Raw genomic sequence first — 25933 nt, 5'->3', positions numbered from 1 at the left:
CTGGCTCCCAAATGAGCATACATGATGAACATTCTTCCAACCTAACTTTGGGATGTTTATTTAGATAAGTGGGTATCCTTGACAAATTTGTATTGTGTGCTAAACTGCCTTCTCATTCTGGTTCATTCCACATTTCCTGAGATCAAATCATATAGTTATTAGCAAATTTTTTCCATTGCTTCATATCATATGTAATCGCCACCTTCTACTTATCCGTCCTATAAGTGGTGAACACCTACATCACCTCTGACTCCTTTCTCCCACCTACAATGCTGGGAGAACCAGAGCCATATGTCTGCTTCAGGAACTTCTGCTGGAGTAAATAAGTATCTAGGAGTGGAGTTGCTGGGATATACGGTATATGTGGAGTTAGTTTTGCTAAGGAAGGCCAGCTTGATCTCCACAAGAAATACAGATACATCAACACTGCATGCATGAGGTTTCTATTTCTTCCCATCCTTACCAGCACTTGATGACAAAAGACTTTCTAGTTTTTGACAACCAGCTGGGTATCAAGTGGTAGCAGATTATTTGAATTGACATTTCTCTGCCTATTGGTGAGAAGATCATCTCCCCATATTCTTATCAGCCATCTATGGATAAGTGAAGAATTTTCTCAAGACCTAGTGACTGGAGCTGCCACCAATACAAGCATCTGACATTTCAAAAAGGTGGGAACGCTTCAGCTCAGAGGGTGGAGACAACATGGCTACATGGTTTGGTCTTCCCAGATAGGTAACTTTCCTGGAGTTGGAGATTTGCTTGTGCAATGAAGTTTCATGACCTCAAGGATGTGTTGTGATAAATGTGTCTATTACTTTTTTTTTTTGGTATGCTGTACCAAAAAAAAGTGGGGGTCACATTTCATTCTTTTTCCATGTGAGTATCCCATTCTTGTAGCACCATTTGTTGATTTTTTCTTTGGGGGGGGGAGTACATGAGGAGGGAATTGAACACGGGATCTCCCACATGGCAGGTGAGAATTCTACCACTGAACCCCCTTATTATCTTTTTGAATTCAACTTTGGCAGTCCTAATAGAGCCTTATCCAGCCCATGTGAGGAATCTCTGCCCCTCTTTTCACCCCATCTCTTCTTTCCCCGTTCTTTCTCTCCCATAAAATAGCTTGTCCTCTAGATATACAAGTTCTTCTCTTCTTCTGCCACAAGGAAATAAGCCTGCCCATGAAGAGAAAGCCTGCAATTGTGTTCAGCCCTGCCTGGATTTTTAAAAAATATTTTTATTGACAAATCTTCACAAACATACAGTCCATACATGGTATACAATCAATGGCTCACAACATGATGACACAGTTGTGTATTCTTCACCATAATCATTTTTTTCTATGAAACACAATCACATACAAACACAAATATTCTTAGCATATGATCATTCCATTCTTGTTATATAATCAATAACTCACAAAATCATCACATAGTTGTATATTCATCATCATGATCATTTCTCAGAACATTTGTACTAATTCAGAAAAAGAAATAAAAAGAAAATAGAAAAAAAACTCATACATACCATACCCCTTAACCCTGCTTTCATTGATGACTAGCATTTCAATCTACTAAATTTATTTTAACATTTGTTCCCCCTATTATTTATTTTTAATCCATATGTTCTACTGGCCTGTTGATAAGGTAGATAAAAGGAGCATCAAACACAAGGTTTTCACAACCACACAGTCACATTGCAAAAGCTATATGATTATACAATGATCTGGGAACACAGCTCTACATTTTCAGGCAATTCCCTCCAGCCTCTCCATTACACCTTAACTAAACAGGTGATACCTATTTAATGCATAAGAATAACCTCCAGGACAAACCTCTAGACTCTGTTTGGAATCTCTCAGTATTGACACTTTATTTTGTCTCATTGCTTTCTTCCCCCTTTTCGTCGAGAAGGTTTTCTCAATCCCTTGATGTTGAGTCCCAGCTCATTCTAGGATTGCTGTCTGTCCCACCTTGCCAGGTAGGTCCACACCCCTGGGAGTCATGTCCCACATAGAGAGGGGGAGGGCAGTGATTTTGCTTGTCACGTTGGCTGAGAGAGAGGCGCTACATCTGAGCAACAGAAGAGGTTCTCATGGGGGTGCCTCTTAGGCCTAATTTTAGTAGGCTTAGCCTATCCTTTGCGGGATTAAGTTTCTTATGAACAAGCCCCAAGATTGGGGGCTCAGCCTATTGCTTTGGTTGTCCCCACTGCTTGTGAGAATATCAAGAATTCTCCACTTGGGGAAGTTGAATTTTTCCCCTTTCTCACCATTCCCCCAAGGGGACTTTGCAAATACTTTTTCGTTCACTGTTTAAATCACTCTGGACAAACCTACAAAATCTCATGCCCTACTCAAGGTTCTAAGTATTATGGTGCTCAATTAAGGTGTACACAAAAGTTATGTTAGGAAATTCTGCCTGGACTTTTTAAATGTAGTGGGGGAGTATTAAGAAACCCCAAAGGTCTCACATACAAACCATGTGCTCTTACCTGTATTTTACTGGTGATAAACATGCTATTTTGATTCCCACCTGGCCACCCCTCAGGTCTACCTCTCAATTAGTTCTGAACTTTGGAGGGGAAGAGAGGAGTATTATCTTTTGGTCTCCTCCTTCCACTCAGCTCCTTACATTTGGCTTCTACCCAATTCTAAACCTTCTTCAATGTATTGGTCTTTTTTTGTCTAGCTGACAGACTCTGGCGGTTAAAAACTATGAAGACATTTAATGAGTCAATAGGAACTCTCAAACTCAAAAGTTCTCTTGGATAAGTAAGTAAAAGATGACCTCAAAACTATATCTGATGCTGCAAAAATCTACCAGCCAAGTCTAAGATACTCACAGTCTTCCATGGCAGATAAAAATGTAGCTGAGTATTGACTCGGGACAACCAGAGCTGCCATGACTGGGAGTGGAGGATGCTGGGAAGAGCAGCTGTCCAGGAGTACTCAGTAGGCAGAAACTCTAATTGGCAGTGGTGAAGGGGGGTCTACAAGAAAACTTTCTAATGGAGAAAGGGTGGAAAGGCACAAAGACCAATGTAAAAGAAACTAAGATGGAATAGGAAAGGTTATTTTTCTTCCTGTTTTCACAGTTAAATTCTTCCTCTCTCTTGTGAAACACTTCTTTGTAACTAAAGAATAACAAAAGAGGAAGAAAAAGTCAGTGTTGTCCTTTGAACCTAGAGATGAAAGGAGAATGACCACTGGTAAGTGTTTGAGTATGGTGGGTAAGAAGAGTCTTATTCTGGATTTCAAAATAGGTTCCTTTAAAAGGATGCATTTAATTTTCTCCCAATTCTATTTGTTGGACCAAGAAAGAAAAATTATGACCATCATGGTCCTTCCATAATGTTATGAAGGACCCTCTAATATGAAAGTAAAAGAAGGCAGGGTGGGAGGGATTTAAAGTTTTATGAAAAAGACAAAAGGGAATTGAAAAGTTAAAAGAGAGAAAGATGCAAATTACCAGAAAAAAAATTGTACATGGGAAAGATTACTTTTTCAATTTTTATGCTTAATAAAATGAACATACGTTTTGGAGGCTATCTCAAAGCACTGCTTTATACATGGCCACACCCCGTTTCACACCTCTGTGTAGTATACCTTTCTTTACTCATGCTGTCTCCTGCACTATGTAGACTGTCCATCCTTCTACGGAAGGTAAATTCATCCCCCGGGTCTTCAGCCAGCTTTTCTTAAACCTGCAGACTGGGGCTGGGCATCCCACTCTGCCTTCCCATAAAGCCACCACTTTACTAATCTGATGACTCACCATATTAGACTCGGGTTCTCAGTCCATCAGTGTGTCCCTTCTACTTTGCACTTGTAGTTCCCTGACTTTTTTCCCATCATATCTGCACAGGGTCTGGCACACAGTCAGCTCTCAGTACATGTTTGCTGGATGTAAATGAACTGCAATGGAGTGAGTAACTTCTGGGAATTCCTCCTGACTCCCCAAAGCCAATATGGAAGTCCTCACAAGAAACAGCAGGTCCTGACAGTTTCCCCAGCCCATTTTGCTAAGCCAAGGGAATACTCATCAGCTTGGGGATCTGCAATACACAGTAAAAAGGATTCCCTGTGGTTTTAAGATCCTAACATGTTCTTCCTTTAATATTTACAGCTCATTTGAGCAGAACTTTTTTGGCTTTTTATTTTTTATTTGAAAAGCTTTGGGTTTACAGAAAAATAATGCATAAAATACAGGATTCCCATACACTACTGTATCACCAGCACCTTGAATTGGTGTGGAACATTTGTTACAATTGATGATAGCACATTTTTGTACTATTTTGTACCATTAACTAAAGTCGATGGTTTAACTTAAGGGTCACTTTTTATAGTGTAGCTCCATGGATTAAAAAAAATCTTTCTGTTCCTATATATAAAATCTAATATTTCCCTTTTTAATCACATTCAAGTATATATTTCTGTGCTGTTAATTACATTCACAATGTGGTGCTACCATCACCACTACCCATTACCAAAACATTTCCATCATTCCAAATAGGAATCCTGTACATTTTTTTTCTCTTCTTTTTTTAAATATCAAAAAACACCAAACAAACGCAAACATTCCTATTCTGATCATTCTGAGGGGAACTTTTGAAGTACTTGGCTATCTTGGAGCATTCCCTATACCTGGCCACGCGAACAGAATTCTCAATGAAGGTTAAGTTACCAGAATTATACTGCTTTGGCTCATCATATTTAGTGCAGTTTTGGTAAAAATCATTCAAAAGCTAAATGACCCTAAGGATTTGTGCTTTGGTGAAAATAAAGTACTATGCTTGCAGCTATCACCAACATAGTTTTCTATATGCCAATACCATTTTTTTTAGAATACAGACATCTGCCCTATTTATATCCACAAGAGCTCAGCTTTTAAGGCAACATGCAAGAGTCTACAGCTAGCTCTCTGAAGCTTTCCTGTATTTTTTGTTGTGGTTAGAAAGGATATATAATGTGTTCCTGGAAAAAGACTTTTTTGGCATCCTGAAAGTAGAGGCCTCAACAGCCACAGAGGTGATTACAATTATAGGTCAAGTGTTCACTCACCTTTACTGAAGGTGACCTTGGTCTTTGTTGCTTCCATTATGCTCTAAGACTAAATTTCCCTGCTAATTTTTTTTTTTTACGGGTATGCCTTATTATCTTTTTTTTATTATTATTTATTTATTAAAAAAATTAAGAAACCAAATAAACCATCATATGTAATCAGTAATTCACAATATCATGACTTAGTTGCATATTCATCATTTCTTAGAACATTTGCATTAATTCAGAAAAAGAAATAAAAAGACAATAGAAAAAGAAATAAACGAACACAGGAAAGGAAAAAAAAAAGATTATACCTACCATATCCTTTACCCCATGCTTTCATTGATTACTAGCATTTCAAACTAAAATTTTAGCATTTGTTCCCCCTATTATTTATTTTTATTCCATATGTTCTACTCGTTTGTTGACAAGGTAGATAAAAGGAGCACCAGACACAATTTCCTGCTAATTTCTAACTTTTATTATTAGGGCCAAAGATGGAAGAACAGCACTGGTTTATAAACATGACAGTCCATTCTCCACTTACTGGCAGAAGAGGGCTTGTTTACACCACCGGAATGTACTTCTTAGATGACTAGGTCAGTAGGGACATCTTGAAGGGATAAGAACATCTGGTTCCCTCTGTGCACAGAAGTATCTGTGGGGTGAGTGGGCTGCTGTAGGCAGCCTTTTGCACAGCTGGGCTGAGCAGATCCCAACCACTATTTATTTGAACATTCCCAACCGCAAATGAAGTGCCAGCTACGGCTGACTATCACAGGACGAGTCTGCCGCAAGTTCCTTGAAGTTACTGGATGAGTTTCTTTGATTGTCTTCCTACTTCCTCAACAAGACTGGAAAGATCTAACTGTGCCCTTTCTCATCACTGAATCAGAGCCAAGTTTGACACTTGTCTGTGGACTGACACTGAGCGTCTGCTCAGGTTCTATGGTCTGTGTATGGCAGGCCCTGTAAAATGAACTGCTTTGTAAAATGAGATGAACAAAGACTGCACACAGTATGCTGGGGGCCATGCCCCACTTTACCCTCAAGCCCCAGGATTTAAAATCCTGGGCAAGAGGGATGCAAAAATAGTCAGACAACCAAGATCAGCCTCAGACAAAATTCAGGAGTAGATGAACTTCGTCTTTGGTTTCCCTACATCCCCATCATTTCCTTTTCCCCTGCTGCACCCCTACCAGCCGTCTGATTATCTATGCACACACCCACCATGATCCCCAAAGAGTGATTGTACTCCTACTGTCTAAGCTTTTGATGCAAGACATTATAATACACAATCAAGGCCTGCTTGTCTTCTTTCTTTTCCACTCTTCTTCCATCCTAGCAGAATTCGTTCTCCTTTCTGTGAGCTATCAGGAAATTCTCACCCACTGCTCTTTTAGTATTTCATGTATTCCATTACAGTTCTGAGGTTTGTTAGTTACTCCCCCTGGCTAGGCTATGGCCTTTCCAGAGGACAGTGGTTGCATCTTATTCACATCTTATCTCCAGGGCACGACATGATGTGCCCACAGTAGATGCCTAATAACTGAATGAATAAAGGTCATAGAGAAATGGGACATGGATAGTAAATGTCCCCAAAGCTGTCTGTGTGGCCCTGAGTGGGAAGTCAAGATGCTGGCCAGTTCCGAGGAGAGGGGCCTAGGCTGGCCCTTGAAGAATTGTAGCAAGAAGGCAAAGATGGTTAAAACCTTAACTCCACATTTTTAAATATTTTTTAAAATTGCCATATCCTTTCCCCAAATGCTTATTTCCTCCTTGCTCTGTGATGTACGTCAAGGGAAGAACAGGAGGCTTTCTGCCTCAAGCTGATACTTCCTTTCCTCCCAACTCCCCTTCCCCCAATAGAATACACTTATTTTAGGTTTCAAAAGAAAATTCAGCAAGAAATCATTTGGATGATCATGAATTTCTGAGGTGGGACTTTTTAGTATTCCTCATTGCATCTAATTAAACATGGACCAAAAAGAAAAATCAATGGAAAGAAAAACCCGGGGGAAATGGGAGTGATATCAGAAAGAAAAGTAAAATTACACCACTAAAATCTCAAATTCCTAAAATGATCAAATCATAACAGGTTTCTAGAAACTGTCTTACACAGATAATGGCCATCCATTTCCTTAAAATTTCCATCTAATATTTAATTTAACATTTGATACTACATTATTTTTCTTAGCTCTTTGATTTTAGATTTGTATCTAACTTTTCTTACATTGAAGATACTGATTCCTAAAAATATTAACATATTTACTTAATTGATTTTCCCTATAATATTAAAAAATGTGTTCCAAATTACAATACCAACACTAATGATAAAATGACAGAGTGAAGTTTAAAACTTTTATGGCATGCTTTTTTGTCTTTAGAAAATACCCTGCTAAAAATATACAGTTAGAGAACTATCTTTAAAAGCTCTTAAAATAAATATTTCCTCTGTGTGGTTATGTTGCTGCTATTTTTACACCAATTTTAGGTTCCTCATTTGTTTTGGTTTCTTTTCAATTTTAAGATTTGCTTTTGTCCCTTTTTGGATTTAATCTGGTGTTTTACACATGCAAACACTGACAGCTTTCAGAAGTAAAATTAAAAAGCAAAACTAAGAAGACATACTGAGAGAAGTCTCAAGCCTAACTTTATTACTTCTACCCTCATCCAAAGGTTAACCTTTCTAAAATACCTAGTCTAATATGAAGGATCCCTTTCTGAGAAAGTGCTGTTTTCCCTTTGATTGCTCTCAGGGACAGCTGGAGCCCTTATCACAAGCTCCCTTTGTCAGAACCTCCTTCCCCACTCATAGCCTCTGCCCTGAGGCCACTGTTTGTCATTCTTTTCCATGCTAAACCCATGAACTGGCTGGAATACTTCAAAGGCAAAAATAAAAAAGAAAGAAAGAAAGAAAAAAGCATGCATATTATCTACCTGTTTTCATGATTTAATCATTTTTCAAATTCTACTTTGGGAAACTGTTCTTCTGACCTTGGGAAGGAAAGAACAGTCTCCTGTGGCAAAGGCCCAACTCTTCCCACATTACAACGTGAACAGAGGCAAAACTCAGGAAAGGAGCAGAGAATTATGGTCAACTGTGAAGTCGGCAAGATTCATTTCAAATATGTCGGATATAAGTAAAGAATTCAAATTTCTCCTAAAATAGAGAAACAGGCAGAATGTAAAAATGCTCTAACTTTACTGTCCAGTATTATGATTGCCAAAAAGTCACTGCCTTTTGGACATGCTATAGAAGTATTTCTTTGAGGGCCAAATAAACAATATTTTTTAACAAATTAAGATAGAAGGATACTGATAATATCATATTTTGGTAATAAAATGCTTCAAAGCACATTCTGCCCTTAAAGTTTCTTCAATAAAAACAAAAGCTGGACAATGTCATAGGCAGCTGCTTTTCTTGAGTTCTAGTATAGGACAAAGCATCTATGTGTACCAATGATCTGTCAGGTAGCCTGGAGAAAAGACCAACTCTTGGAATCAGAGGCAAGAATTGCAAGGTTGATTATAAAACATATGTCAGTTTACAACCAATGCATGCTGAGTAGCGGGATGGTTGCTGTTTGGCTGAGAAAGAACTGCCCAAGAGGTGCCCTCCTATTCCTATAGGTGCTAAACCAGGCGGAAGTAGAGGAGGTGTCAGTGAGAACAATTTGAAGGCTAACAACTATGTCTGCTACTCTGTAGATCAAGCCATGCTCTGAAAACCCACATGGAAAAAGCTAAAGTAGATAAGAAGACATCTGCCTGTGGCTCTCCAAGGGGAACTGTAAGCCTCAAAATGTCAAGTGGCTATTGTTGTCACCGTATGAATTGAAGAAACCTGGAGGGAACAAATTGAGCCTTGCAAAACAGCCTAGAATTCAAATTTTAAAAATCAACCATCCTAATCCTTTAAATAGTTTATTGTAATTTTTTAATTTATTGTATTTTTTTAAATATAATTTAGCTAGGTTTATTGTTCTCTTAAGCTTTCAGTAAGTTCTTTTTAAGCATATTGCAATAAATCTTGATCTCTGTATTGTCAGCCTTCATACTACTTTCCATAGTTCATCTTATTCCAACGCCATTTCATTGTTATTATTCTACCCATGCCTTCAGCAAATATTTATTACGCATCTTTTACGTATCAGTCAGGCTTAGGTGATAAAAGTGCAGGGGTCAGCAAGACCTGAGCCAACTGCGTGAGATTTTTGCCAAACTCCTTTGGAAATTGACTTTTAAAAATTTGGTTATCATCCAACACTAGAATATCCAGTCTGCCCATCAGAAGAAAGATTCCTTTTGTAATGTCCATCAGTCACATAAACATTGCATGAAGCTCTTGCAAAGAAGCAAAATCCCAGCAAGCACTTATAGAAGACTCCCATTGCAGCAGGCATTCTTCTAAGTACTTTACACATATTAACCAAACTAATTCTCCTGACAATCCTGAGCCAGGTCATCATTATTATCTCTATTTTACAGATGAGAAAGAGCTGAGGCCCTGTAAACTTAAATGACTTCTCCAAAGTTAGTCAGTGGTCAACTCAACAACAAAAAGACAAAGAACCCAATTAAAAAATAGGCAAGGGATTTGAACACACATTTTTCTCCTAAGAAGATATATAAATGGCCAATAAGCACATGAAAAGATATTCAATATCATTAGCTGTTAGGGAAATGCAAACGAAAACCACAACAATATACCACTTCACACCCACAAGAGTGGCTATTATTAGAAATAAATAAATAAAAATAAAAATGTTAGTCTATGATACAGTTGGTCAGTCTAACTCCAGATGGCCTTTCTCTGACCCTGAGGGCCTGATGTCATTATGTCAGAAGCATAACAGCTTCTGATATAACGGAATTTAAAGCAACAGGGGGCAAGGACAGCATTTGGTGGAAAAAGAATCATATTCCACAGAGAGCTGGCAATAAATATTGCTGATTGGCTGCCTGATAAGTATGGAATGGGGTTTGGAGAATTTCATAGTCATTAAATAAACATGTGTCTCTGACCTTCCATAAGTGACAGAAACAATCCAAAATATTGCATTTTTATCTTTTCTCCATTTTAGCCTTCACTTTCAACAGTGCTGCCTTGGCAGAATCTTGCACAAAATGAGCTGTGGCTTTCCAAGGCCTGAAAAAATTCTCAGACACATTTACCTTTGGGAATATCAAAAAGACAGTTTTGTTGCTTGAATCTCGTGTAGTGGTTTGGGGCTATTTACCCTAGAATAACAATATTCTTAAAGTTAATCCAGTCCTGTGGGTGTGAACCCACTGTAAGTAGGACCTTTTGACGAAGTTACTTCAGTTAAGGTGTGGCCCAACTCCTTTAAAATGGGTCTTAATCCTATCACTGGAGGCCTTTATAAGCAGAATGAAATTCAGACAGAGAGTAACAGAGGGAGGAGCAAGAAACTGAACATCAACAAAGAAGGGAGAGACCAAAAGATGCCACCATGTACCTTGCCACATGACAAGCTAAGGACCAAGAATTGCCAAGTAGCCAGCCCCAGAAAGTCAGTTTTTGGGGAAAAAAAGCCTCACCTTAATGATGCCTTGATTTGAACCATTTTCCCAGTCTTAAATTGTGTGTGAATAAATTCCCAGTGTTTGAATAAATTCCCAGTGTTTAAGTCAACCCATTTCATGTTATTTGCTTGAGAGGCCCTCAAAACACCTCCCTTGTCCTGGATCCCACACCCATGACATGAATTACGAAGAGTGGGCTATAGACCAGCAGCGTTGGCATCACTGGAACCTGTTAAATGCAGGATCTCGGGCCGTACTCAGACCTGATGAATCAGAGTCTGCATTTTTACAAGACCTCCTCTTCTCTCCACCCCCAGCAGTCTGTATGAATAATAAATTGGAGAAGGGCTGGAATGGTCACTAATTCTCTCTTTTCTAGATATTCCAGCTGCAGAGAGGGAAACTGTTGTTGACTGTCTGCTTATTACTACTTCAGCCTCTTGAAAGGTATCTTCTCTGTTTCACCTCGTTATTTAGCTTAAGACTATCTTCCTGATATGGAATGTTTGTTCTAATGATAGATCTAGACTTTTCAGAACTCAGTCATTCCCTGATGAGCAGAAGATTAATGCTCTAGATGTGCAAAACTATGGTTCCTATGATATTCAGAAAGAAATGGACAATACCTCCCCATTTTTACAATGAATAAATTTCTCAGAATCCAAACTAATGCTATCTAGGGTTCCAAGAATCTATTATTAAAATGTTGTAATAATAAAGATTAATCATTTACTCAGGAAAATGTTTGTTTGTTTGTTTTTTTACTCAGGAAAATGTAATTCACTTCAGACATTTTACGTGACAAAAAAAAAATCTTTTTTTTTTTTTGCTACTAAGACAGCAGTTTACAAGGTAAACATTACAGCTCTCCAATTCTTGGTTTTGATTCCAAGACTGCATGGTCTGCTACTTGGAAGTGCTTTAGAATGTTCTCCTGCCTGTAACTGAAACCAGCTCCAACATGAAAATTTTGTTTTGTTTTCAATAAATGAGAAGCAGTTGCTAACTCTGAGGACTTGGCATATTGCTGGCTTTGCTTATCTATTACATCAGTGGTCTAATTTCTCTTTTTGGCTGCAGACAGCTCAACTCCTTCTCTAAATGAGTTCTTATGGACAACTGGAATACACACAACAGGCAATGTCTTGTGATTTGGATGAAGGGAATAGGGAGACTTTCTTGACCTCTACCATCCACCCTGGTATAGCCTGAAGGCTGTCCCTAGAACTCTAGGCTCCTGGAAACACAGAATGAAAAACACTGTACAAAAAGGAATTGAACTGATTCTCATCTGCATTAATTCACTTCTCTCTCTGATGATGTTCTTTAGTCTCATACAAGGAAGACCTCAAAGGATCTTAGGACTCCTCTATGGAGCTGAAGGGAAGTAAAGTGACATACAGCTGAAAAGGGCACTGCCCTATGCTTGATGAAACAGAAATGATCACAAAGACATGATAAACGGCCACGTATCCAACTGTAAAGTAAGCAAGAGGGGTATAGACAAGGGTGACCCTGCCAGGGCTGTAAACAGCAATCAGCTATGCCCAACAGGGAGGGAATTTGATTTTTTTTCTATTTCTTCTGTTTGCACTGGGACACACAGTGAGATAATACATATGCCTATATGTTATTTTTCACAAAAAAAGAAGGAAAAAAATTGATTGTGACGATAAGAAAATATTTAAGCCTTCTAGCCTCCTATATTCAAGAGCAGTTAGAAGGAAAAATCTGAGAGGACTGTGAGGTAGCCCATGACAAACTCTGGGATCTGTCCTGTAACTACTTGTTGAAGAGTGCTTTGAAGACTATTGTTTTTTTTATTTCTTTGCCTTGTATATATGTTATACTATAAAATAAGTTAATATTATATATATTAGTATAAAATAAAGAAGTTTATATATGTATTATATATATATATAGGGTAGTTGGAAATACCAGTCGTCAATGAGAGGGAGAGGAAAGGGATATGGTATGTATGAGTTTTTTCTTTTTTATCTCTTTTTCTGGAGTGATGCAGATGTTCTAAGAAATGACCATGGTGATGAATATACAACTACGTGATGATATTGTGAGCCACTGATTGTATACCAAGTATGGAATTTCTGTATGTTAAGAATGTTTGTGTTTGTATATGGTTTTGTCAATAAAAATATTTTTTAAAAAATTAGTATTCAGAACAATTTTAAGTGGTGGTTGTCCACAGGATAATGGCAAAGTAGATTCCAAGATTCTGATGCTCCCAAGGCCAGACGGTATACAGAACACACGATGTCAGGCCCTGCCCAGATTCCCTTCGATCATTATTAGCCATTTTTGTGCCCTACCCCCACCCCAAACTCAATGGACATAACCAATGACTACTGGGAAAAGGAGCATGAAAGTCCAACTCCCTTGCACCAGGTGGGTCCAGACAATTCTGAGACATAACTTATTCTCCATAGTTTTCTGCAGGATCAGGCTTAAGCCACCGTCTTTGGGAACTTTGCCTAAAACTGCACCCTTGCTTGGTTTCATCTACTTCCTTGTCTGGCTTCCCCCTACTTTCCCTAGGAGCACTTACCCGAGTACTGAAAAATCACTTGTATATGAATCCTCATATCAGGTTCTGCTTCCGAGAAACCCCACCTAAGACAGCATGCTCCCCCAGTTCATCATTACTTCAAGTTGTTTGGTGTGAGGAATCTTGGCCTCCCCGCATTCCATCTGGTATTCACTTAACCGGCACTTGCCACATTCCTTTCCTATCACAAACCTGTCTGTAACTTTTAGCCTAAATAGATCAAAAAGATGGGACCCTAATCCTAAATATTATAAAGTCTCAGTTGGGAAGAATGCCCAGGGAATGGCATGTATGGGTTAAATAAATGTTCAGATTAATTAAAACATAAAACCTTTTTAAAATGTAGTAGTGTGCTTTCCTTCCTTACCTAGTTGGATATAATACATTTAAAGAAATCTCTGGGGAGTGGAGCTGGTTTTGTTTCTGTTTGTTTCTTAAAGGTGCAATCTTGTGGTACAGCAAAGAGCTACAATTCAAAGCATAAAATGGAACTCTAAGTGAAAGGAATTAGGCTGAACACATTTTAAGACATTCTTTGAAAACTTTTTTAATCACATTCTTCATTCGGGCTTGCTTTCTTGTAATTTTCCTTATTCTATGGTTGACAAAATGTTGCAAAATCTTCTGGGTTCCCTTGACTTGTACTTATTCTGACACCTCTGAGGGAAGTTCAGCCCATGGGGCATGAACTGTGATAAACCCACTGAGACAGGTTCAGCCTTATGTCACTGCACACCTCGGTTTTCAAAAATGCCCAAGAACACAACTTACCTTCATTCCCAGGGCTTCACCAGAAATGACAGCAATTGTCACGCCATCCTTACTGGGTTTTGGAATTTCTTCACTTTTCAGTTCCTGATACTGAGGCTCCACCATCTTCTCTGAGCTCCTCAAGTTAACCCACAGCTGTAGGCCATGGGCTGGCTCCTCAGAACACGGCATCTCGGCGTGCAGAATTCCTCGGCCTGCGGTCATCCACTGCGAATACCAGACCAACAAGGAGAATGTCACCCAGTGCCTGACACCCCTGCAGGTGGAACAATGCTGATGCCAGGTGTGAGGAGCCCTGGCCTCCCCACATTCATTCTGGGTGTTCACTTAACCAGCACTTGCCACTTCCTTTCCTACCACAAACCTGTCCATAGCCTTCCGCCTAAATTGTTCTTAATTGATCAAACACAGGAGACCCTAAGCCTAAACATTATAAAGCCTCAGTTGGAAAGAATGTGAGGGCTAACAAACAGTAATAATACTGCTGATGCTTCCACATTTAAAATCAAAGCCTCAAGCTGAACTTCGCACAAATGCAAGAATTTTCTCTTTGGCATACCTGAGTCTTATACTGGGCTCTGAGATGTCTGAGATGGTGACTGCAGGCAGAGTGTGTTGTAATTTGCTAGCTGCCAGAATGCAACACACCAGAGATGGATTGGCTTTTAATAAAGGGGGATTTATTTTGTTAGTTCTTCAGAGGAAAGGCAGCTGACTTTCAACTGAGGTTCTTTCTTACATGGGAAGGCACAGGATGATCTCTGTTGGCCTCTCCAGGCCTCTGGGTTCCAACAACTTTCCCCGGGGTGATTCCTTTCTGAATCTCCAAAGGCCTGGGTTGAGCTGCAAGTGCTGACATGAGGTATGCTGAGCTGCTTTGGCTATGTTACATTGAGCTCTTTCATTTAAGCACCAGCCAATTAAATCAAACATCATTCATTGCAGCAGGCATGCCTCTTAGCTGACTGCAGGTGTAATCAGCAACAGATGAGGTTCACATGCCCTTGGCTCAAGTCCACAGCAATAGAACTAGGCATCCTCACCTAGCCAAGTTGACACCTGAATCTAACTACCACAGAGGGCATACTGGGGAGGACTCTTGGGAGATACATCAGGAAGAAGTGGAAAGGACAGGACTGGGCAGGGGGAGAAGCCAACTGGCAATGCTAACTCAACAGAGGCTTTGCAAAACAACCCACAACTTTGGAGCTTGGATGAACCTTCAGAACTTTCCCAAATTGAGGCAATGTGGTCAGTCTTTCACACCTCCACATTGACAAATCATCGACTGTGGGCCACCCCCAGCAGGAGGCACAGCCTTGGGAGAGGCAGTGGGCTGGAGAAAGCCAAAAGCTCTCAGTCAGAGAAGTGGAGAGACGCATGGGGACCTGAGCTGGGGAGATGTGCATGGACTAGGGAACTGTCACCCCCTGAGCTTGGGGTGGAGGGGACGGGACGAGGGTCTATGGGGCAGCCAGGAACAGCATCTGCATCATGGCCCTCGTGGGGAGAAAAGTCTTTACACAAACACACAGTTATTGATGTTATGACTGTGCTTGATGCTGGGAAGATGACAGAATTCCATGACGGCACCAGAAAGGGACCTGCACAGTTCAAGGCAACTTACCTCAGGATGCAACATTCAGTAGGAAGAGCTGACCAGGGGAGGGGGGGTGGTGGTGGAGGAGGATTCCTCATAAAAGAAACATTATGTACAAAGACTGAGACAAGAATGAGCATTATTAGTTCGAGGATCTGAAGAAGGCCAGTATGCATTCTGTAGAAGTCTTTCTCTTGTTACGAGATTTCCCATTATCTTCCATTTGATATGGCTGATAAACCCTCTCATGTGGGGACTGGAAAACTACAACTCGGGGCCCAAATCCAGCCTGCATGTCATTAATTTTTGTAAATAAATTTTATGAGAACATGGCCACACCCATTCACTGCCACATTTCACATATGCTTTCATGCTACAATGGCAGGGACTATATATGGCTCATCAAGTCTAAAATATTTCCTACCTGGCCATTACAGATGAAGTTTGCTAACCCACTCTCTAAGGCAACATAAAGTGGGTCCAAACACCCTCCCATGCAGTGTTTCTCCCATCTGGCCATAGCTGATAGTGAGGCTCACAGACCTATGCTCCCAATTTAAACATTTTCCTCTTAACAGTTCATCCCCCATATTTTCAATCTACCTTTCCCCATTGTAGTTACCTTTCTTCAAACATGACAAGTTTGGCAATGTCTTTCTGGATTTAGAGGAGGAGAATACGCTTCTCCTTCCTACCTCATCATTTACTAGCTCTGAGGCCATGGGCCTCTTCTTGAGCATTTTCACATCTCCATTCCCTAATTTTTAAAAATGAGGTAAAAATAATATTGATCTCAAAGTAATCATGCATATGAAAGTGCTAGATGAAATGAAAGGTACTGTGTGATCAGGCATTCTTTTAATCAAGTGTGAAATTGTAAAAGTAGAGCCCATGCTGACCTGCACCCTGTGCTGACCTGCACCCTATAGATGCACAGAGGCAGTGTGACAATACAGACAGTGGGCAGCTGCCACTTTCCTCATCTGGACACAAGCAGTAATGGTACTCCATCCCTAGCTGCTCCAGCTTGTGTCCTCCTCCAGTGAAAGGTGGCTGTGGCCTTTTGGTCCTCACTCGGCCCTTTTGCTTTCCTGTATTTATATTTCACATTCTTGGAAACAACATGATTCAAAGTTCGCATTTATCATTTCACAAAATATATACACGATCCCAGAGGATAGCCAATATAGGGAGTTCAGACTTAGAAAATTGGTAAAGATGAACCAAGCATTTCCCAGGGATTCTACTTGCATGATGTCTCAGAAGAGACTACGATGTGGAAGTGGGGCGGTCATGGCTGCTTTAAGAGATAGCACCTCACCCGGCAACTGAGGTGGAGGTTACATAGAAAACTGTCTCAGATGCAGCAGAAGGTCTAGAAAGATGAATACTGAAAAGGATGCACTGAATGTGGCAGTTGGGACAACATGAGTGACCATTATGTGGACAGCTTCAGTAGTGGTTTGGAGGGGAGGGGTCCCAAGAGCCCATCCTGGTTTCAGTGAGTAGAGGACCAAATAGAAGCTAAAGAAGTGGAGGCAGTCTCTCTTGACTACTCTTTTGATAACTGTAAGAGAAGAAGTGGCTGCAAATTTTAAAAAGGGGTCAAGGAGGTCAAAGAAAGCATGACAGAGAAGTACAAGAAAACTGTGCATATTTCTAACCAAGTGAAGGAAAAAGGAGAGTTTGAAGGTATACAAGATGAGGAGAAAGCCTGGATGTACTGGAAGTGGGAGGGATCCAGTATGCACACACAAAGACTCTTAAGCCATCAGTAACTCCTTGTCTTTGGCCATACCTGCAAGTCTCCTGGGTTCATTTTACCAACATGTCCACAGAAATCTTCATGGGCCATGCTACCCCCTTCCAGAAGGTAAGACACCTTTAAAACAAAAAGAATTAAAAATAGGTGTTGGGTAGGTGTGCAGTATTGTTCACTTCTTCCACAGAGAAGTTGCTGAGGAAGTGTCAGGAGCAACTAACATGGTAGAGAAAGCTGAGAGAATGAATTCCAGCGAAAAGGCTGCACTAACCCCAACATATCCTTTATTTTTTTCACATTTTATTTCTTTCTTTTTATTCTTTATTCTATTTTTAAATTTATTTTTTTTAAATGCAGGTTTATTGAGATATATTCACACACCATACCAACCATTCTAAGCAGACCATCACTGGCTCATAGTATCATCATGTAAGTGCATTCAACCCCATGAGCAATTTTAGAAAACTTTCATTACTCCAGAAAAGAAATACAAAGAAAACCCAAATTCTTCCATACCCTTTATCTCCTCCCATTATTGACCCATAGTATTGGTATGGTACATTTGTTACTATTGATGAAAGAATATTAAAATATTACTGTTAACTATAGTCCATAGTTTGCAATAGGTATATTTTTTCCCATATACCTCTCTTCTATTAACTCCTTGTAATAGTGTTGTACATGTGTTGTTCATGAAAGAACTTTTTAAATATTTGTACAGTTAATCACAGACATTGTTTACCATAAGATTCACTGTGTTATATATTTCCATGTTTTAAGTTCCAATTTTCCTTCTGTGGCATACACGACTCTTATCTTCCCCTTGATATCACAATCACACACCATTCAGCACTGCTAATTATTCTCACAGTAATGTGCTACCATTACCTCTGTCCATTTCTAAACATTTAAGTTCATTCTGCACATATTTAAGTAACCACTCCCTATTCTTTAGCTTCATTCTATATCCTGGTAACCTATAGTCTATACTTTATGTCTATGAATTTACATATAATAATTAGTTCATATTAGTGAGATGATACATCATTTGTCCTTTTGTGTCTCTACATTTTCTTTGAGAGAATATCAAATAGGTGCCCCTTTCTCCAGGAAGATGCAGCCCAAGTGTGCTAGAGCCCAGAGCTGGGCAGGAAGAGCCCCCCTCAGTCCCTTGGCCTGGAAGGCACTAAAGAGAGGCCCCTGAAACCTGGCACTAAAGAGAGGCAGATTCTATTGAAAGAAGCAGCAGGAGCCCCCCAGAGCAAGGCATGTTCACACAGGCCTGTGTGTGTTGGGGGATAGATCTCAGGGCTTGACAATCAGCTTGACACTAATTTGGGAAATTCAAAGGAAATGTATTTATGATGCCAGGGGAGGCACTTAACTCACACTTCTCAATAACCAAACCAAAAGGTCCCACCCACAATAGGTCTACACCCACAGGAATGAATTAATAGAACATGGCATTTTCTGGGGTACACAGTAGCTTCAAACCAACACAGACATACAAGGACATGCTATACAACTGTTAAAAAGATTATTTAGGTTGCTATTAATTGACACAGAAAAGTGAAACATCACCAGACCAAAAAAGCAGGTTATTGAACCACAATTTTATCAAAAGGGGTTAAATGCACCAATGAGTTTAGGTGGGTCCATTTACATAAAATTGTCTCCAGTCCTGTCAGGGTGTGCATGGAGGTATCTAGATGGCTAGACACCAAAATGTGGTCAAGGGTCACATCCAGATGATGAGACTGCAGGTAAGTGTATTAATCTTTCCACTTTTCTGATAGTTTGGATTTTCTACAATGAATAATTTACATTTTATAGCTAAAATAAACAACTTTTTTATTTTGGAAAATGTAAAGCCACAGCCACTGATCTGTGAGTGAAAATAAGTGGAATGCTTTATGCTACAAAGACTCTGGCGAATACTTATTCTCGGTCTCAGTGAACAGGGGCTGGCCAGGAAGGCTGTGAGTTCTAAGGTTACTGCGGTGGTGGTGGCTGGTTGGAATTTCACGTCTGTCAAGTGGTGACCTCATAGGGTTGCTGTGAGAATAAAATGACCTGAGCCGGGTCAGATTTTCAGCACACTGCCTGGTATTCAGATGGAGCTAGCTGCGTGTTAGCCATGAGCAGAGGACAGTGTGCAATACATCTTGACTCAAATGAAGGTCAAGGGGAACCTCAATGCTAACTGCCACATTAAAATGTGATGCTGTCTCTAGCTTTGGATACTGGTTTGTTTGAACCACAACTGGGCTTCTGACATTTTAAAAATTTTGCGCCATGCCTCTTATGGAAATATTTTTTTCATGAAACTAACATTTTGCTTTCATATCCCAGGGAAATGTTTGGCATTCCATTTTAGATTTGGTTGCTAAATGAAGTTATCTAGTTCTTGCTTGGAAACACCTTATCGCCAATTCTTGAAAGGGCTATTATCTAATATTTTTTGCCGATTTATGGAAATGAATTAAATGTTTTGTTCCAGAGAGGATTCCTAATCAATGACAAAAAAGATAATATCTTTTGGTTATTAAGAGAAATAAAGTGCAATTGAGGGGATTAGTCTACATTCTGCTTTGTAAATAAATTATAATATGCAAGTTGACATCACTTTATAGGTTCTAGAGTAAAAAGCAGCATTGCAAAACAAAAACAAAGCTTTTAGCACACCCAGAAGAAATGAGCACAAGTTAAGACTATCCTGAGGTACCCCACATTTATGAAAAAGGAAAAATCCATGGGGATTTCCAGAGAAATTTTAGTATAACGACCTCTTTATTACTGATGAGAAAAAATTTTTAGAAATATGAGCAAGTAGAATAATGGAATACTTCCTGAAATACATGCAGAAATCTTTATACTAAGGCAAAAACAATGCACTAAATCAAGAATCACTAATCTGAGTTTATTTTTTATTTCGTAGTGCAGCAAGAGAAAGGACTTAATAATAACAACTCTTTCAAATAAAAGAGAATGTCTGTCATCCATATAAAGCCCCATTGTCAGAGAAGACAAGGTATAGACTATCCATCCTTTATGCACGTGTGTTTTACATACAGATGTGTACATGTAAGTAGTAGTTTGGTTTTATAATTAATAATGGTGTGGTAATATATTGACGAAAAGAGCAAAGCTGAAGAATAAATATGGAAAGGTCATTATCAATATTATTAACCTGCGACCCCACTCCCATTCTTGCATCCTCAGCACCCCAAGCCTTCCTTGACTCATAGCCAACATCCAAAGCACATAAATTGTTACAGCTCCAGCTCCCTTTGCAATGCCAGGTCCGGCACAGAAATCCCTTTCCTCCAAGCACGAATGCCATGCTGGGCTGCTGAGCTGAAGTCAAAAGGACCAACAGGAAGCACGTGGGCTTCACTCTGCTCCCACCTAACTACACGTGCTACGGGTAAATTTCTAGATGCTGCTGCCTACAGGGAGATTTCTCAGTCCCAGGCTAAATTCCTCAACATCCTTAGGTCTTAGGTCTGATGATTTTGAGATTGGTGGTCCTCTGTGCTGGTGAAATGCCTGGGAGGAAACATTTCCATTTTTAGGTGTTTTCTCTTTCACATTTGACTACCACTAATAAGCACATGTCAACAACAGTAAGAAACACAAAAATGGGTCCAAATAAGTCTGTCTCATCATCTTATTATTACTGTTATTCTTGGAATTGATTTTAAATTCCCTTTAAAAAGTAAAATATGAATGGGGAGGGTAACAGCTTACAAATTCTATTTCTATCTTATCTGTGGAACAGCATCATCACATATTACATTTTTACCGTTATCCATTATGTTCTTTCTCTTAGGAATCTTTGTCAAATTGCAAATAAAACAGATTTTAAGAAAGGGATTCCTTTTATTTACTACAAGTCAAAGTACGTTACTACAAAGAACTAATCATCCTGGCTGCCTGACAGAATTTCCTGAATTTCCTGGGGAGCTTTCAAAAACTACAAATGCTTCACTCCCAGGGACTCAGATTTAATTGGCCTGACTTGGAGGCTGGGCACTGAGATTTTATTTTAAGCTCATCAGGTAATTTTAATAAGATGTTATGTGGCAATGCTTCTAAAAATGTTAGCACACATCGACATCACCTGATGAACAGATCCCTGGGGCCACCTCCATTCAGCAGTCTTGGTGGGGCCTGAGAGTCTGCATTTCTCACAGTTCCTAGGTGTGGCGCTGATGCTGCTAGTCTGTGGACCACACTTTAGGTTTATAAACAATTTTCCAAAATCACTTCTCTGTGATAAGACAGTTGTCAGGTTCATTAATACCTAAGAGAAATAAGCCACCAACTAAACAAGATCTTGTACTTTTGATGCTATCAAAATAACGGGTTTTAAGTTTCTGAATCTACCAACTATGAATTACTACTTAGAGTCATCATTTAAAAAAAATACAGTATCTTAAATAAGACATGCCTTTGTGATTATGTCATATGATAGGGATCCACAAACCATGGCCCGCAGGCCACATCTGGTCCACTGCCTGTTCATATCAGGCCCATAAGTTAAAAATTGCATTATCACACTAAAATGGTTGAAAAAAATTAAAATCATTGCATGGCACATGAAAAGTGAAATATGAAATTCAAACTTCAGTATCCATAAAGTTTTACTGGAACACAGTCTCTCACTTTTATACTGTCTATGGTTGTGTGGGGGCTACAAGCAGGCAGAACTGAGGAGTTGCAAGAGATCATGTGGACCACAGAGTAGAAAATTTCTACTCTTTGAACCTTTACTGAAAACGTTTGTCAACTCCTGTTACATGCACACATTTTTATGTATGTAACAAAATGTTTCTAAAAGCTTAAGAAGACAGGCGTTTTCCCCACTTTTCTTTCTTTTGTGGTACGGCCACCCTCTTTTCCCTCGTCAACCAAAAAAACATCGTTTCTCCCATCCAAAGACTATAAATTCTGAATTAGAAAAGTCTGGTCAAAGCAGCTTTACTGAATCCATAATACCTACCTTTAACCACTTAAAAGCAAATGCCATACTTTTTGCATTTGGGGGAAAAATCAGAAACCAAGGGAACCACTAGCCCTTTATTTATCATCATCAGCACCAGCATCATCATTATTTTGCTAAGTGCTATGAATGCTAGACTGAGACCCTAAGTATTAATTATTGCCTGTAGAGGATTGAAAAAAACACTCCGGCAGTACTGCTGAGAGTTGACAAAATCCAGATGATTTTTTAAGGCATTACATAATCGCTAGCACCTGGAGAACTGCCGTGGGTGGTTGACGAACTGTGTTATGTTTAAACTCAAGAGTTGCGTGTATCTAATCAAGTAAGAAATTTATAATCTGAAACAGGTGTTCTGTTAAAGGGCTTGATAAGCTTCCCGGTCCTGCTTCCTCCTTTCTCCTCCTTTCAGTCCTAAAGTTTCCATGGGTCATTACTAAATACTTCTGCTTTCTTGTCAGTTTTTATTCCTCTGTGTGTTTATCTTTGGGGGGAGTAAGGCACAAACCCACAACAGCGATGAAAGAAAAGTGTCATTTGCAATGTGATAATTAGAGAAAGTGTACCTCAAGGAGCTATAAATTAATTCTGAAGAATTATAGGACCAGATGTAATAAGGTTTGTTTTTTCTTTCTGGCAGGTATTTAGAAAGAAGAGTGTGAATGCCTCATTCAGTGCTATTACTGCAAGACTTATTCTTTAAACCAGAAAGCTTATGTTATAGGGAAAATTATGTCTTCCTTTCATTTCCATTTGCCATAAAATGGTGGCTTTTTTTCTATTGGTAGTTAGGTAGGAAAAGGTGAAAAACAAAACAACAAGCACTGAGGTCATGGCTGCTGAGAGATGCTAGCAAGGAACATATTGCAGAACAGCAGCTGCCAACTGGTCTTCAAGGACAGAAATCTAATGCTTGAATTCATTCTATTAAGGATCCAGGTTATTTTTCAAAACTGTTTAATGACTTAGAAATCTGGAAAATCACCCCACTTGATTGACCCACCCATTCCTGATCCCCAAAACACCTACAAGCTGCTGTAAGGTGATTTCAATACAAAAGAAAAGTATAACCAATGTGTTTCAGGTGTTTGGCCAATAGGCAAACTGAAGTGTTTTAAAGTTCTACTGGGTCCAACCTTGACATTTCCCCTCCATAACCTTGCAGAGGCAACAATGTTCCAAGGACTTCAGCCACACTGTCCCCTGCTGGCCCTGGTCTTGCCTCGGGGAACTGCTCAGGCTTAGGGACCCCAGTTGGAATCTTGGTTTTGCCAGGGGGTGAGCCCTTTAACTTCTCGGAGGCTTGGCTTCTTCATCTACAAAACGGATCCAGGAGGTGAACTCACTGTGTGGCAAGGATGAAAAGTGGTAACGTGTGCCAAGTGCATGGTGCCTGTGAAGTGTCCAGTAAGTCATCACATCTGCCACACCTGCACGGGTCCAGTGTCATGCTCAATGGAACATATTTCCTCCAATATTCTCATTGCTCGCTTCCTCATTTCATTCAGGCCTCTGCTCAAATGTCACTGCCTAGAGGTCTCTCTGAACCAACCCATCTAATTTATCAATCTATTCTTTTCTTTCCCCTTTTTTAAAATTGTGAAATATAACCTATATACAAAAAAGCAATAAGTTTCAAAGTACATTTTAATAAGAAGTTACAGAACAGATTTCAGGGTTTGGTACTGGTTACAGTTCCACAATTTCAGGTTTTTCCTTCTAGCTGCTCTAAGACTGGAAACTAAAAAGAAGTATCAATATACTGATTCAGCAGTCATACTCATTTGTTAAACCCTAACTTCTATGTTATAACTCCTTCTTCTTTGATCCTTTTCCCAATCTTTAGGGATATTTGGGTTATGCCCATTCTAACTTTTTTCATGTTGAAAAGGGGTGTTGACAATATGGGGTAGGGGGATGGAACTGGTTGATGTTCTTGAAGAGACTGGTGCCAGAGGCCTAGGACCCATCTAAGGTTTGTTTTCTGAAAAGTAAACTTAGTGTGTGCAACTTTTGTAGGATAGAGCCCTGGTTTTGGGGTTAACAGGAATGATGTTGGTTGGGGATTGGCAAACTGTAGAATTAGCGATATCTAACCAAAGCTTGCCTAAGAGTAGCCTCCACAATAACTTCTCTCTCCTCTATTTGAAATCTCTTAGCCACTGATAACTTATTTTGTTACGTTCTTTTCCCCCTTTTGGTCAGGAAGGCATTGATCCCACCATGCCAGGGCCAGGCTCATCCCTGGGAGTCATGTCCCATGTAGGAGGGAGGGTAATGATTTTATTTGCAGAGTTGGGCTAGAGAGAGAGAGAGAGGCCACATCTGAGCAACAAAAGAGGTTCTCTGGAAGTAACTCTTAGTCATAATTATAGTTAGCCTTAGCTTTTCCACTACAGAAATGTTTCATAAGAGGAAGCCTCAAGATCAGGGGCTTGGCCTATTAACTTGGGAGTCCGTAGTGTGTGAGAGAGTATTAGGGGCTTCCCAGGTGAGAAAGTTTAATAGTTCCATATTTATTTTTCTAGTCCCTCAAGGAATTTTGCCAATATTATTTCATTATCTGCTCAAAATACTCTGGGGATGTAGCTGAATATTAAATTCAGCTAAACAGAATTGCAAACCCTTGTCCCCATTCTGGGCTCGTGTTTGGGTTGTTTAAATGAATTATTCAGACAGGGTTAGTTAGATTGTGTGCTACAGAAAATTAAGGTTTTGGAAAAAATAAAGCTCTTTCCCTTGGTCTCATACAGTAGGTGAAGTTCTAAAACAGACACTGTCATCCTTTACTCTGTATTCTGATTTACCTTAGTCCCAACCAGATTAGTATCAATCTATTCTTTATCCTCCTACCCTAATTTGTTTCCTCTTTCTCACACTTTTCACTAAGGGACGTAAAATCATAGTTCTTTGTTTATTCATTTATTGTCTCTCTCCCTAAGAGAAAATAAGCTGTCCAAAGGCAAGAACATTTTTTTGCTCACCTAGAACATTGCCTACATATAGCTGGTGCTGAATGTTTGTTGAATGACTGAATAATAGAATAGCATCTTATATATTTTTGCATGGCATTTCAGTATCTACAGAGCATCTGATCTTAGGGATATATTATCTACAGATTATTACTATATTATAATCTACAGATTATTAAAGGAATCAATAAGTACATGATTAAAGTTAATGAGAATAGTAGAGTGAGGATCTAAATCAATGTTTTACATTTCTGAATATAAAACTATTTTTGCCATCCCAGGCTGCCTCACCAATACTGCTTCACCATATAGGGATAGCTTTAGGGGAGCTGGAAATCTCAGGCAAAGAAAGGGCTCTTGGACACAAAGCTGAAAACAGGCCTCATGGTTCCTGGGTGAGGAGCAGAAGACAATGATGAAAGGATGATGAAAGGACAGGGAGCCCCAGGACCCAGAGATGAGGTGTTCAGGGAACACTCCTTTGATGTGGATATTGAAGGTTTTCAGCCAACAACGTCCTACTACAGAGTAAAAAACAATTGGCTTTTAAGTTGCTTCCATTCTCAAACATCTTCCAAACCTACTCATTTTTCTTTCACTCTGATGAAAATTTCTGACATGCACATCAAGGTTCTGTGAAGACCAGGTAAGCCAAATTGCAGA

The 25933-nt window shown here is 39.5% G+C and overlaps 1 protein-coding gene and 1 long non-coding RNA gene across 8 annotated transcripts in view; both read right to left on the bottom strand.

Annotated features, from left to right (window-relative positions):
- The window catches only part of PIR (pirin), a 97845-nt gene that overhangs the window by 47445 nt on the left and 24467 nt on the right, over positions 1-25933 (bottom strand). For all 7 annotated transcript variants that reach the window (XM_077146357.1, XM_077146355.1, XM_077146354.1 and 4 more), the window contains 2 exons: positions 17330-17413; positions 13932-14138 (listed from right to left, as the gene is read on the bottom strand). In XM_077146357.1, the coding sequence (XP_077002472.1) occupies positions 13932-14138; positions 17330-17413 (291 nt within the window). The remainder of the gene's footprint in view (positions 1-13931; positions 14139-17329; positions 17414-25933) is intronic.
- LOC143671268 (uncharacterized) lies at positions 1223-10260 on the bottom strand. Its single transcript, XR_013169523.1, has 2 exons — positions 7988-10260; positions 1223-6016 (listed from the first exon to the last, which is right to left on the bottom strand). It is a non-coding gene; the product is annotated as an uncharacterized LOC143671268 (long non-coding RNA).

Source organism: Tamandua tetradactyla, chromosome X, assembly GCF_023851605.1.
Source record: "Tamandua tetradactyla isolate mTamTet1 chromosome X, mTamTet1.pri, whole genome shotgun sequence".
NCBI lineage: Eukaryota > Metazoa > Chordata > Mammalia > Pilosa > Myrmecophagidae > Tamandua > Tamandua tetradactyla.
The sequence above is the reverse complement of the archived record's forward strand: the minus strand, read 5'-3'. Positions and strand labels throughout refer to the sequence as shown.